We start from the raw sequence: 13,571 nt of genomic DNA, 5'->3' as shown, positions 1-13,571 counted from the left end.
TCACTGGGTGTGAGCTTCCACAGTGAGTCTATAAGCAAGAAAGAATAGACTCCCGTCTACCTGACCTCACAGGGAGGTCTTGGGAACTGCTTTGGCCTAAACGTTACAGTACGGTGGAGAAAAGCAATTGAAGAGCTCAAGGAGAAAGACAAAAACTAAAAGAGCAATCATCGCTATTGTGCAGGGTTCAGGCTCTGTTTGCTAAAAGGGGAGGAAAATTGGTAGTAAACTGGGCACTGAGGGTCAGTCCAGGACCTGTGCTGGGTAATGTAGGCTTAAAACACAACTCAGGGGACCCAGGTTTGGCCTTATGGTGTGTGGCTGACACCAGGATATGACAGCAAAGGCTCTTCTGCTTGGATAGCTTTAGCAGGAGATTGTATGATTAGGACCTTCCCAAGGCCTGAGCTGCTTTGTGTTTGATTTCGTTTTGCTTTGTTTTGTTAAAGGGAGACACTAGATTTCATCTTTATCAGCAGCTCCCAGTGTCCAGGACTGCAATGACATGGTGCATCAGGAGGACGAGCTGTCAAAGTCTCCTCCGGGCCTTTCAGCTCCTGCTCCCTGATGAACTGTGAGTTGTCTCTTACTCCTTCCAACATCCTTCTCCCTTCTCACCAGACTCCAGGACTGAGGTGCCAGGAGTGGCAACAGCCAGAGCTGTCGCCCATGAGCCAGGAAACCAGACAGAGGGCTAGGACCTGAACCACCTCCCAGATAAGGGCTAAGAAAGACGTGATGGGACAGAGAGAACATCCATCTTGCATGGAAATCAAAGTCAGGCCTTCCAGTAGATCTCCAGAACCTGGCTCTCTCTTCTAAATACGGGCAGATTCCAATTCAATTTTGCTTCCTTCATCTGAGTGGCCTCTGGTGATGGAGAATGTCCCCAGCAGGTTGGACAACGACCCCTGGGACTTGCTTTGCAAGCATTTTACTTTAGGATCATGGTATTCTTGGCAGCACCCTCCGTAGCTCCTTCTTCTCCCTTCATTAGAAACTCACTCTCATTTGCCCCAGCTCCAGTCTGTGCTCAGTTCCTTCCTCACTCCCTGCCAAGCTCCTGTGTTTTCCCTGGGACTTGCCTATCTCCTCCACAGAAACTAGGCCACGTCCCTCCAGCATAGCAGCAGGGTGTCAGACAGAGGAAAGGGGAAGTTCCTGTGCTTCTACCTCTTTGGCCCCATTCTCTCTGCCAGGTGCAGCCCAGCTGCCTCATTAATCATGTCAATAGCTGCATTGTCTGGGCGTCTCCCAGGAAGACAAGTGACATTTAAAAGCCACTCAGTATGCATGTGAGTTCTTCCTGTTTCTGTGTGTCTAACCCAGGTTCAGGGGTGTTACCAGACCAGACAAGGGAACACCCCTCCCCCATTCTGCCGCTGCATCTGTATTCCCATCCCCCCACTCCCCAGATGTGCTTCACAGCCTTCCACCTAATAATGGGTTGCATTGGGAAGCTGTTGGCTGTGATTAGGTACCTAAGTTTGTGTTTCAAAGGAAAAGGGAGAAAGCTCTGTGGTTTCCAGACCTCCTGAGGTCTGAAGAGTCAACATGGACAAATTCAGCCCAGCAGTTGCTCCAGTGGAGTCCTGACCACTGCACAAGACTCCCCCATTGCACACCCCATTCTCTTTCCCTTCCTAGCTTTGTCTCTTTCCAAGGAAAGCCTCATCCAACAGTGAACGCTTGGAAGATGGTGGCCCTACATGCTAATGAGGCCCATGGTGTCCACTCATCCGAATTCCCTGCCTCCTTTGCAATCTTACCACTGGCCGAAGCAGCACAACTTTCAATACACTGGACACGACTTTTAGATGGAAAAAGGCAATATTGAAGTCGTACCCACTGTTTTCTTTTCCCACCTTCTGGAGCCTGTGGTGAACAGTTGATGGATGACGTGGTATCCTGTTCTTGGGAACCAGCGATGCATGACAGTCACAGTAGAAGCTGCTCTTGCTGTGTCCAAAGTATCCCAGAATCACGGAAAGAGGAAGGGCATTGCAACCTGGTCAGTCTAATCCTACACATGAACTTTGTGATAAGGCAATGATCTAATTGCCTTGAAATTTTTACATCAATTTTATACAATTTATTTCCCTTTTTATATATAGTGGTTTTTATGAAGAATAAATAAGTTATTATACAAAATGCTCCCATGTTTCCTCATCTAACCTGTTTCTACAGGAGCTAGATCAATTGCCAGCTCCCCTACAGCCCCAAACAGACAGCAAGCTCTTCCTTTTTAAACCTCTATCCATTTTATGTGAGCCTCTACAAGACATAATGCCGTCCATCTCATATCTTAAAACAGGATTCCATAAAACATTATCTCCAGGGCTGGATAAGAAGGATGGCCATTTCCTCCATACAGTTAGTGGTCACTAAATATTACTTGAACGAATAAATGTGTTTGTTTTTGAAGCATTTCCTCAGCTGGAAAATTGCTTGAACAATTTAGATAATTATTGTCATTCAACAGTGTATGGACTTTGGGAGAGGGCATATAACCTCTTGTTAAGATACCTGTAACCTATATTGGAGAACCTGGATCAGATTGCCAGCTCTGACTTCTGACTCCACCTTCCTGCCAATGCAGGCAAAGGGAGGCAGTGGTAATGGCTCAAATAATTGGGTTCCTGCCATCCACGTGGGAGACCTAGACTGGACTATTTTCCTAGCTCCTTGGCTGAGCCCCAGCCTATGTGGGTGTTTGGGGAGTGAACCAGCAGATGAGAGCTTTCTCTGTGTCTCTGTTTCTCTAACTCTCAAATAAATGAATAAACTTTAAAAAATAATAAAGTACAAAGTTTTATCCTACTTTTTATTGTAAGTTCTCAAAGTGTTTTACTTCTGAGCATGCAGAGGAAAAGATTGAGAGGAATAAGTAGTTGCCTACAAGTTCTAGAACTCTTAGTTCCAAGAACATTCCCTGGCTCCAGCCTTCTGGCTTAAACTGTTTTGTCTAATTTATTTCTTCTATAGCTTTCCATATGGTCCTTCAGAACAGAAACTAGACTGCAACACTGGGTAATCTTTTATTTTTTAACATGTATACAGCTTATGTTAATGTTCATGTTCACGGCTAGAGGATCCTAGACATGTGAGACAGACGTCTAGTTGGAAATTTAACAGGATAAACAGGTGCATGGTTACCATTCATGCCTTCACCCACACTCAGATATCTGGAGTATTGTATTTTAAATATGTATGTACACATTTCAAATAAAATTTATTTAAAAAGCATACTAAAATGTATTTACAATGAATTTTAGACTTGTAGTTAATGGGCATGTCAATAAACTTAGTACATGTGATTTTCAACTTATATAACCAAAAATTCCCAGGGAGCCATAAGAACATTGGGTCTCATCTTGCACAAACACAGCTGTTGTTTGGAGAAAATAATATAATTAACAGATAGTTTTCAGGAAGAATACTGTCAATAAAAATTAATCGAAGTATTGGCTTCCTATGAAATTTACCAAGTACACAATTATATACTCCCACCTTTATTTGCAATATCCAAATAGAAAAGATGGTGCTGGAACTCTCTCTCCTTTCTGCCCAGAGCTACAACCTTACAAACCTATAAATATACACACTTTGAAGATGGAGAATTGGCTTTAATTCCTGAGTTTTGAGATGATGCCAGAATAACTAAGAGGAAGCAACTTCTGTAGAGGAGTCCACACTGTAGACTATATTCAAGAACCATCTATGTATGAAGAGGCAGGTGCAGAAACCATGAAGTAAAAGCACCAAAGGAGAGTGTAGAGAAGACAAAGAAGCAATCTTAGGGTATGGCCACAGGTTGCTTAGGATGAAAGAAGTTCATCTAAATGACTAGAAAAGATGTAAAAAGAATCACATTTAAAAAAAAATGCAAAGGGATCCAGCATTTCAAAAACTAGGGAATGGCCACCACAAACATGGAGTAGAGGCTGGAGAAACACTGGTCACTAGAAATGGGCATGGGGAATGGTGATCTCTCCAAGGTACGGTCCCCGTGAAGACAGACGCTAAATCTGATGGCTTCAGCTAGTGACTGGAAGGTGGAAAAAACGATGACTCAAATATCAACCACTGCAGCCAATCCGACACCAAAATAAGAGAAGATTAAAACTGCAAGGGAGCCCAATCAAGGGAAACTGGTTGTCAAACTAGAGAAAACTGTTGGACTAGGATTTGAAATTCAGAAGTATCTAGTAGGGAACAAAGTCTGGAGGAAGTAATGGAGGCAGCCACACAGAGGAGGTGAGCGGCTGTGGGATCCATACAGGGGTCAACAGTTACACTTGGGAAGAAGAGGTTGCCAAGATGATGGAGCCATGTGAAGGAATGAGAAAGAGTAAGTGAGGAAGCTCATCCCTCAGTTTTCTCAGCAAAATAGAAGCAGGGTTACTGGAAAGCTGTGGGGCTTGGTGTCCTAGCCAGCCAAAGCAGAAGGGAGTAGCCTTGGAGGCCAAAGCACTTGAGGAAAAATAGATGATTGGAGTTTTGCCGAGTGCCATCAGGAGCATTGCTCACTGAATGGTCAAGTCTTATGACTTTTCTCTAGGCATTCTCTGTGATTCATAAGTACAAACGAAGGCAAGAAACAATGGAGATGCAAGCTAGATACCAACCTGAGCAGGTCAAGGGAGGGAGGAAGCTGGGACAGCGCCAAACATTCTCTGTTGTGGGATGTCAGACACCATGGACTCTACAGTGCTGTGTTTGAAACTAACTGGACCTCCTCCCCGCCACCATCCCCTGCCCACACTGCGGAGCAACGGGTTAAGCCGCTGCCTCTGGTGACAGCATCCCATATGGGTGCCATTTTGAGTCCTGCTGCTCTGCTTCCAGTCCAGTTTCCTGCTAATGCTCTTGGAGAAGCAGCAGAGGATGGCCCAAGTGCTTGGGCCCCTGCACCCACATGGGAGAGCCTGGCCCAGCCTGATCATTGTGGCCATTTGGGAAGTGAACTAGCAGATGGAAGATCTCTCTCTCTCTCTCTCTCTCTCTCTCTCTCCTCTCTCTTTCTCTCTCTCCTCTCTCTGTGTGTAACTCTGCCTTTCAAATAAATAAATCCTTTAAAAAAGAAAGAAACAGACTGGAGTAAGGAAGGTTCTAGTGTGGAAGCTGTTCCTAGTTGCCTAACGTGATAGAAAACATGTCTTATGTGGATGCTTCTATATATTCGCTTCTTCCTTGCAGCTTAACTCAACTCCCCAACTTTGGAATGGCCTCCTGACCTCCTTCCTACCTTCATAGCTGCCCCTCCTCTGTGCTCAGATGGCAGCCCTCTGCCAAGTTCTCCTACAGTATCTATCACACTCTCATTTAACCCGTGCATTCCTTCTAGGGCCTGTTCTAAACTGAACTCTGTGGCAACATGAACTGTTCTCTGAGTCCCTGAGCCTCGCACTCATATTGCATGGCAGTCACTGACTGAATAATATTTATTTAACATTTATTACTGGGGTGTTCAGGCAGTACCTTCAGCTGAAGGCAGAAGACAAAGATCATAGGATTACAGAAGTTCTCTGCTCTAGCCTTTTCATTGTATGACAGGTTGATTTGAAGTCCTTGACATCACTTACTTGCTTGCTCTCTGCAACACAGCCGACCAGTGATGTCTCCTGTGTGTTCCGTGTCTGTTTTGGTTCCAATTTCATAAAATTCCATTGGAATCTAGACAAGATCTGGCAGGACCACATAGAACTGGAGGTAGGAATGCCTGAACCACAAGCTGGCAATAATACCCATGGAGAGAAACTGACCCTCAGAGCAATGGAGGAAGCACCAAGCCACACCATGGGCAAGAGGTGTACAAGTGAGTGACCCAATAAACAGGTAATAAAAGTGTGGGATGCCAGAGTGCACAGACAGTAATGGACCAGAGGTTTAAAATATTCCCATGTCCTTGCTACTTCTGTGAGAGCACAGGAATGGGTGCTGTATTTGGTTGTTTTCTACAATATCTGTTATTTTAGCATTATTCATCCAATACTACTAATCCATTTACAGACCATTTATGTAATTCAGAAATTCCTACAAATGAACAGCACAGTTAGAATCACCACTTCTTATTCTCAAAAGCCCTGATTCCCCCATAAAATACCAACATGTTTGTTTTTAGGCAACCATTCTCTCACAAATTTTTGTGGAAAATTATCTTGAATATGAAATGTCTTATATCTATTACTTTAAAATGACTAAATAGATATTTAAAGTTACATGTCTAAGTATTTGCCTCACTGCGCTATTTTTGTTGTTTAATTTTAGCTGGATCATGTTCTTGTAGTTCCAAGAGTTCTTCAAATTGCAATAACAACATTGTTTGTTTACTTTCTGGGTAGCTTGAAGCAAGAGGAAAAATATAACTTTAAAGGATTCGGTGTCATTAGCTCAGGCGGCTGCGACTTAAGCAACAGAAATTTATTGATCACGGTTCTGGAAGCTGAGAAGCTCAAGGTCAAGGCACCAACAGATTTGGTGTCCAGTGAGGACTCTCCTCCTGCTTTGCAACTGGTCATCTCATTGTCCTCCCACATGCCAAGAGGAGAGAGATCATCTCTCTCACGTCACCTCTTAGAGGGACACTAACCCCATTTATGAGAGCAGAGCCCTCCTGACCTAAGCACTCAAAGTTCTCCCTTTAAGTAGCAATGCATTGGGGATTTCGGCTTCACCCTATGAATTAGGGCAGAGCACATTCAATCTACATCATTCAGTTTAAGCCAAGAGGTGTATTTAAAATACTAACTCCTGTTCCTAATCCACCTAGAAAGATACCCGATTCAATTCAATATTAAATGGTACCCCTCTTAGGAGCCAAGAGTCTCTCTTTCCAGTTCACATCCTCGCGAAGGCTGCCTGGCTGTCACGGAGAGCAGTTGTTCATCCTCTCAAATGTGCCAAATCAAAATCATCAGGAGGTCAAATGAAGGGAGGCAAAGCATCTAGCATGGATGAGTAGAGAATGTTCTGTCCACTGCATGGTGGGGAATACAGAACTTTAGAGAAGACCATGAAGATAACCCATTCCGATGCCTTTCCTTCTCCAATGAGCAAGAGGACTGGACCCCAGAGATGTGGACTCCCTCTAGGAACCAGTGGGTCAATTGTTATGATTCACTAACATTAGCTATTATGATAACAATGAGGTTTATCATTTCTCTCCTCTAACTGCAACATTTTTCTCAATGTCACTCAGTTACTCGCTTTGAAACCTTCCTTCCTTACTTATCAATGCTCAAGGATGAGAAATGGTGGAGCAGATGGTGACATAGAGTCACAACTCACAAAATGGATTCTGGAGATTAGTCCTGCTCTGCCTCTTAGATGACATGAGTGGAAATCACTCAAGTGCACTCTGCCTCAGTTTCCCCATCTGGGAAGTGAAGCTCTCCTTCCGTCTGCATTTAAAGTCCTTGCTGTTCACAACACACATGGTCAATAGATAATGCAACATTTTTCAATTAGATGAAAAGTTCCTAAGTATAACATTGGTGTGGGATTTCAGGCTCACAAATCCCAATATTCAGCTAAAACAGAAAAGTCAATAGTTAATACCTTTTGCAGAGAGAGAGAGAGAGAGAGAGAGAGAGAGAGAGAGAGAGAAGCTACAACAAAAGAGGAAGAGAAAGAAAAGTGGCATTTGTTCAAAGTAAAAAATAATTTTTAAAAATACAAGCTCAACTTTGACACTTTATTTTTTTCTGGGTAAGAGTACTGATGGGTATCTCATTGGGGTATTTTTTCTGCTTCTAAATAAGGCAACAGCAGAAGCAGTAGGTCTTGCCTAGTAACAGCCCCCTGGCTGCAATGTTGGGGGTTGCACCTGCAACAACAGATCCTTGCTCCAAGTGCAACACAGTGTCCCAGGCCTCTTGGCTCATGGGCTGCGTGCCAGCTGGGATTTATATAATAGGAAGGTCCTCTGTAGCCTGACCAGGCCCTGGCTGGCCCTCTCTCACATTCCTCCTCTTTCTCTAGGCCCTAACATATGGAAGTACATGTCAGCAGTTTGGGTTGGTCATCTTTGCGTCTCTGGCATGAAAACAGGCAATTTAGGAAGATGCGAGTCAAATAGCACAGCTAACAGACCATGGTCTGGTGGCTTCAGGGAGTGGGGAAGAGACCAAGACTCTAAAATGGGATTGTAGGGTCACCAGCACTCACTCCTGAAGCCACTGAGTCTGATACGTGGATGTCATTTGCTACTCAAACGTTTCCCTCAGGGAGGGAAGTACACTCAACAATGTCTTGACTCAGATTTCTCTCCAAGTGCTAAGCATGCCTTCACATTTCATGCACAGGCTCCTCCGGCATCATCACCTCCTGTGAGGCCAACATCAGAATCTTCCATTCTGGCTCACATCAAATTATTCTATTTCCCTGACCACAACTGTTCTTTCCCTGCTGTTTGGCTCAAGGGTTCCCATCCCCACATCCATCTGCTTCCTGATTATACTCTTCACGCCAAGTGGCCCTGAGAAGACCAAGAAGATCAAAGAGTGAGAACTTTGTGAGTAAGGAGCGGGGCTGTAGGGCCCTCCCTAGCCTCACTTCTCTTTGACAAGGCTTTCCAGGGGGTGTTCAGAAAGGGGAGGGTGACACTCATTGGCTTTGGAAGCCCTTTCAATTGCAATCTTTTTTTTTTTAAGATTTATTTTATTTATTTGAAAGACAGGTGCAGAGGAGTCTTAGAGACAGAGAGAGAGAGAGAGGTCTTTCATCTGCTGGTTCATTCCCCAAATGACTGCAATGGCTGGAGCTGAGATGATCCAAAGCCAGGAGCCAGGAGCTTCTTCCAGGTCTCCCAAGCAGGTGCAAAGGCCCAAAGACTTAGGCCATCTTCCACTGCTTTCCCAGGCCATAGCAGAGAGTTGGTTCAGAAGTGGAGCAGCCAGGACTCGAACCGGTGACCATATGGGATGCTGGCGCTGCAGTCCAAGGCTTTAACCCACTGCGCCACAGTGGCAGCCCTGACTGCAATCCTTTCTTTAGGGGATGCTTTTGTCCATGTTCTAGAACCAAAGCCTCTTGTTCATGCTGATTGCCAGGCTTTTGTCTGTGGGAAACAGGTGAAGTCTTTGTAGATTTCTAAGCATATACCCTCTTCCTGCTGAGAAGCAGCAAGTTGATGCTTCCCGCAAGCAGGCTGATGGGCTCCCTCTGTGTTCTCTCCACCACCCCAGTACCACACACACACATAATTTATCATCGCCTGGAGGGCTACAAGCAAAAAAGCCTCCGGGAATTATGACAAAGGCTGAAGAACTCCAAGTAAAAGGCTTTGTCATTCCGCTGGCCAACTCTCTAGCACCAGACAAGCCAGTTAAAAAACATCTACATGGAGTTGTCCTGTTTATTAAAAACACTTCACTTATTGGAATAAACTGAAGAAAAGCCGCTGGCAAGTGAAGTGGTTTACAGAGATCGGTATCTGGGATGCAGACTTTTTAATTTCAATCCCCCCCCCCTTTTTTTTTTTTTTTTACAAGAGGAAAACTAACTTCTGAGAGCAAGATATCATAGCCGAAGAAAACCATGTCCTAAGAAAAGCTTAATGATTTACAGGGATCACATTTATTTGATGTTTTCATGACCGGTGGTGTGGGCTCCATGGGAGAGTCCTTCGAGACAGAGGTTGGCTGCACATCTAGAGAACACCAAAAGGAGATTCCTAAGCCTGAACATGAGGCAAAAAGCGGATCACCCGAATTTGGCCATTTCCACAGAGAAAACAAGCTATGCGGCAATCTTCCTTCATCAGGAAAGCTTATTTCATGGCAGGCTACAAGATGCATAAGCCAACGGATACAAGAGATAGACTTTTTTGCTTTTAACCGTGACCCTTTTCTCTTTTGTGCTAACACATTTCTCTACTGTAAATGGGGGAATGAGGGGTGGAGAAGCAGGAAGGGAAAGCGGAAAGAAATAATAGTTTCACTCAAGCTTCCTGCCCCTGTATTTCATTCAAGCAGACGTCATACCTATACTCCATCAGGGTAAGCTCATTTCCAAGAGACCAGACATGCGCGAGAGACAAGAAGCGCTCTACCATGGGGTCTCCTAAAATCACCTCGCTGTTGTGCACACTCATCGTTAAGGCTGCCAGTTTCAGAGTCCCCTAGATGTTCCCAGTGCTGTCTCTGTGTCGAACGGGTGAGATGCCAGGTAATCTTTATACTCGCCATCAATCAGTTTGGCTGCATTGTTCCTGGCAAACCAGCAGTCTATCTGCTCTTCGCCATTGTAGATCTTCCTTTGTTTCCAGACCACAGGGACTCGATGCCCTTTCACCTTTAGAATGGTCTCAGATCTTCCTTCTGCCTGAGGGAGTGGAGGATGTGTAAGATTCTTGCTGAGCCCTGCAGGATCCTCTATGAGTTTGGCATCTTGGTTCAGGAACTGACCTGGGAGGACAGAGAAGCATCCTGTGTAAGGACAATGCAGACCATGTCAGGTTGAAGTCTAGTTTCAATGCTATCAGTGGCAGGAGGGGCTGTAACTGACACAGTTCTAGGTTAGACTCCCTAGAAGGCATTCACACATGGTCCAGTGCCAGTGACAGATCCACGTGCCCCGGAGCATACACAGCAGAGAGGGCTGACCTTTCATTCACTGTGGCTGCCTCTTCTGGAAGCTGCCCAGTTGCTAATGCTGGCTAGTTACCTAACCAACCAATGGAGATAATCCGTCTCCCACAGAGTCTGGAGGACAGGTAAGCAGGGAAGCGGGGTCAGGGGTTCCCTCTTTCCTCCCTGGTTAGAAATCCCTCTCCCTAGAATCCATTTGGTGGGCCTGCACCAGGACACCGTCAGTAAAATTCATTGCTAACTCTCATCCTCAGGATTCTCCAGGTCAAATAAGGGCATTGCTCAGGCTAAAAGAACACAGATCTGCATCTCTGAGTGGGAGCTAATGCTTGGCAACCAGGCTCGCAAAACGCATCCAGCCCAAGTGCCAGGAAATCCTGCTTTCTAAACTGAGCCCTGGCAATGGCTCACTCTCTATTTTTGGGAAAGGGGCCCACATGAAATTGCACATTGAAAAAAGCCAGCCAGAATGGCCTGCCTGCTGCTGACGGCCATGTGGAAGGGATCAGCAGATACCTTTCATGCTGGTGCTGGGCTGTGGGGTGCCCTTTGTCTGTGCCTTCTTGCTGAGGGGTAAGGAGCCAGACCTTAAGATGATTGCTCTCCATTCCTGTCTTTGCTTTCCCAGGAGACCAGGGAGAACTAAAGCCCACTTCAGTTCCAGAAAGTCATGGGAGGCAACAAATCTAATTCACTATTAATTACTATGAATACAGTTGGCCCTCTGTATCTGTGAGCTCCCCATCTATGGATTCAATAAATATTATTCAATTAATATTATTCAATTAAATCTTATGTTGTTGCTGACATGTACTACATATTTAGGTCTGCAATGGTTGTGTCTGTACTGAACACATATAGACTATTTTTCTTGACATTAGTCTGGAGATGATTTAAAGTATTTGGGAGGATATCCATAGGTGACTTGCAGATATCACATTATTTTACATAAGAGACTTGAGTATCCTTTGAGTAGTTGGGGGGGGGGGGGGAGGGCAGGTGTCCCAGAACCAATATCCTACATATATGAACAACTTTATATATATATGGACCCCATTCTTACCGAATTTCTCAGTCAAGCTAAACATATTGGCAATATTAGCTTCACTGTGGGGGGGGGGGGGTTTGATTCTGTCCTCTCAACCCAACGTAAAGAAGAGAGCAGCTGCCTACCTAACAGTCCATGGCAGTTGCTGGAAAGGCCTTTGCTGTTGGAGATGTAGAAGCCCAGGTGGTTTCGCTGGAAAGGTGCAGGTTTTTTGTAGAGGTGGATGAGGATGACGAAGGCAATGGTGCCCTGGATGGTGACGGTGACATTGGCATTGGCAGACACCGACACCTCCAACCCCCGACTCCCCACCACCACGCTCTGGTTGCAGGGGAGGACCAGCCTGTCCCCACCATCCAGGATGACTCTGTTTGGTGTGATCTCTAGATAAGACCTCTCCGGCTTATTGATGAGGATAGTGATGGTGCGGAAGTAAGTGCGCTGTTTCTTGTGACCGTTGGGAGGAGCGGGGGCCCCGATTAGTTCTCCATTCACTGTCACACCTCAAAGGTTGAGGGGGAAGAGAACAATGGTTACAAAAACTATCTCCATTTTCCTGCTGATGGCAGCTAGTCAGGATTTCCTTACTCATTCTTGTTCCTCTAAAACAATGAATGATGTCTAACTCACACACAGAGGATTCTTGGCAGTTATGGAATGAGTGAATGAGTGAAGCCATGAGTGAATTCCCCCCTCTCAGCACCCGATGACTGACCAGTCCATCGGGGTAGGGAAAAGAAGATGTCAAACAAAGTGGCTTCCATGTGTGTTAGCTCTCAGTCTAGTCTGGTTTCAAGGTCAAAGTCTTATGCTACCCTGAGGTGTATTTTGTAGCTACCAGTTTTGAAATCTGGGGATATCATTGAGCAGAGTGGTAAAATGCAAAGGTTAGACGTTTGTAATCTGAAAACTCAGTTTTTCCTCTTACTAGGTATTGATTCTCAGAGAAGTCCTTGAAAAACAATTGAGCCTTGATTTCCTCATCTATGAAATGTTAAGAATGTAAAACCTAATAAAATCTTTTTGAGGCTCCCAGGAGTCTATGTGTAAGCTAAAACTGGCCATCAAATGTAACTGCTTTATTTTTTCCTTCATCATAATGAACATAACTGCACTTTTCTGGACTTCAGCAAGGCCTATAAGCCAGCCCCTAGGGGTCCACGCTGCCCAGCTGAACAGCAAACAGATGGCAATTGCACAGGAGATGTGCCGGAATGAATTTGATGATGCATAGAAAATGTGTTTTTCTGTCAGACAAAGAGGCAATTTGCAATAACAAAAGATCAGCTATTCTTATTTTCCCTGCTTTGGGGCTAATCTTCCTAATAAATCTTGACTTATAACTTCTTAGACACCCAATGAGAAAAAGGCCTTCCCTTGAGTAAGAGGTCAAGACAAGAAGAGAATTCCCCCATGAGCAGAGCCCCTGATCTTCAACCACAAGGCTCCAGGCATCATTGGGCTCAGTTCCCATCAAGGACATCTTGCACAATGCAGAAGCCATGGGCACTGCCCCTAGGAGAGGTGTACTTCCACAGAGGGGTACAGTTGGGCCCTGACCTTCTTCCTAAGTCCTGCAAAATTGGAAACATTAGACATTTGGCCCTGAGGCTAGATAACTCTGCAAGAAGATAAATGGCAAAGGAGTCCCCAGATCAAAATTTAAAGTTACATCACAATGTCACCCAGCTGGGGACCCTTGGCACATGACCTTTCCAAGATACCCATTTTCTCAGCACTGAGAACTGTCAGTACATTTGCACAGAGCCAGGTCAGGTGGCTGTCTACATGGCCAGTCCCAGGTGTTACTATCTGCATTGAACTCAAAAAACTCTACAGATAGAAGGGAACCAGGGCCCCTTATATTTGGGTGTGATCACGGCCCACAGCTGTGTGACTAACATCTGGGCCTTCCATCTAACTCATCAAGG

The 13,571-nt window shown here is 45.1% G+C and overlaps 1 protein-coding gene across 1 annotated transcript in view; it reads right to left on the bottom strand.

Annotated features, from left to right (window-relative positions):
* Positions 1 to 2,985: 2,985 nt before the first annotated feature.
* ITIH5 (inter-alpha-trypsin inhibitor heavy chain 5) overlaps positions 2,986 to 13,571 on the bottom strand; it is a 109,210-nt gene continuing 98,624 nt past the window's right edge. Inside the window, exons 13-14 of the mRNA XM_062210947.1 lie at positions 11,766 to 12,143; positions 2,986 to 10,409 (exon numbers count right to left, since the gene is read on the bottom strand). Of these exons, the coding sequence (XP_062066931.1) occupies positions 10,114 to 10,409; positions 11,766 to 12,143 (674 nt within the window). The 3' untranslated portion in view covers positions 2,986 to 10,113. The remainder of the gene's footprint in view (positions 10,410 to 11,765; positions 12,144 to 13,571) is intronic.

This window comes from Lepus europaeus, chromosome 14 (genome assembly GCF_033115175.1).
Source record: "Lepus europaeus isolate LE1 chromosome 14, mLepTim1.pri, whole genome shotgun sequence".
Classification (NCBI taxonomy): domain Eukaryota; kingdom Metazoa; phylum Chordata; class Mammalia; order Lagomorpha; family Leporidae; genus Lepus; species Lepus europaeus.
This window is presented reverse-complemented; position numbering and strand designations above follow the sequence as displayed.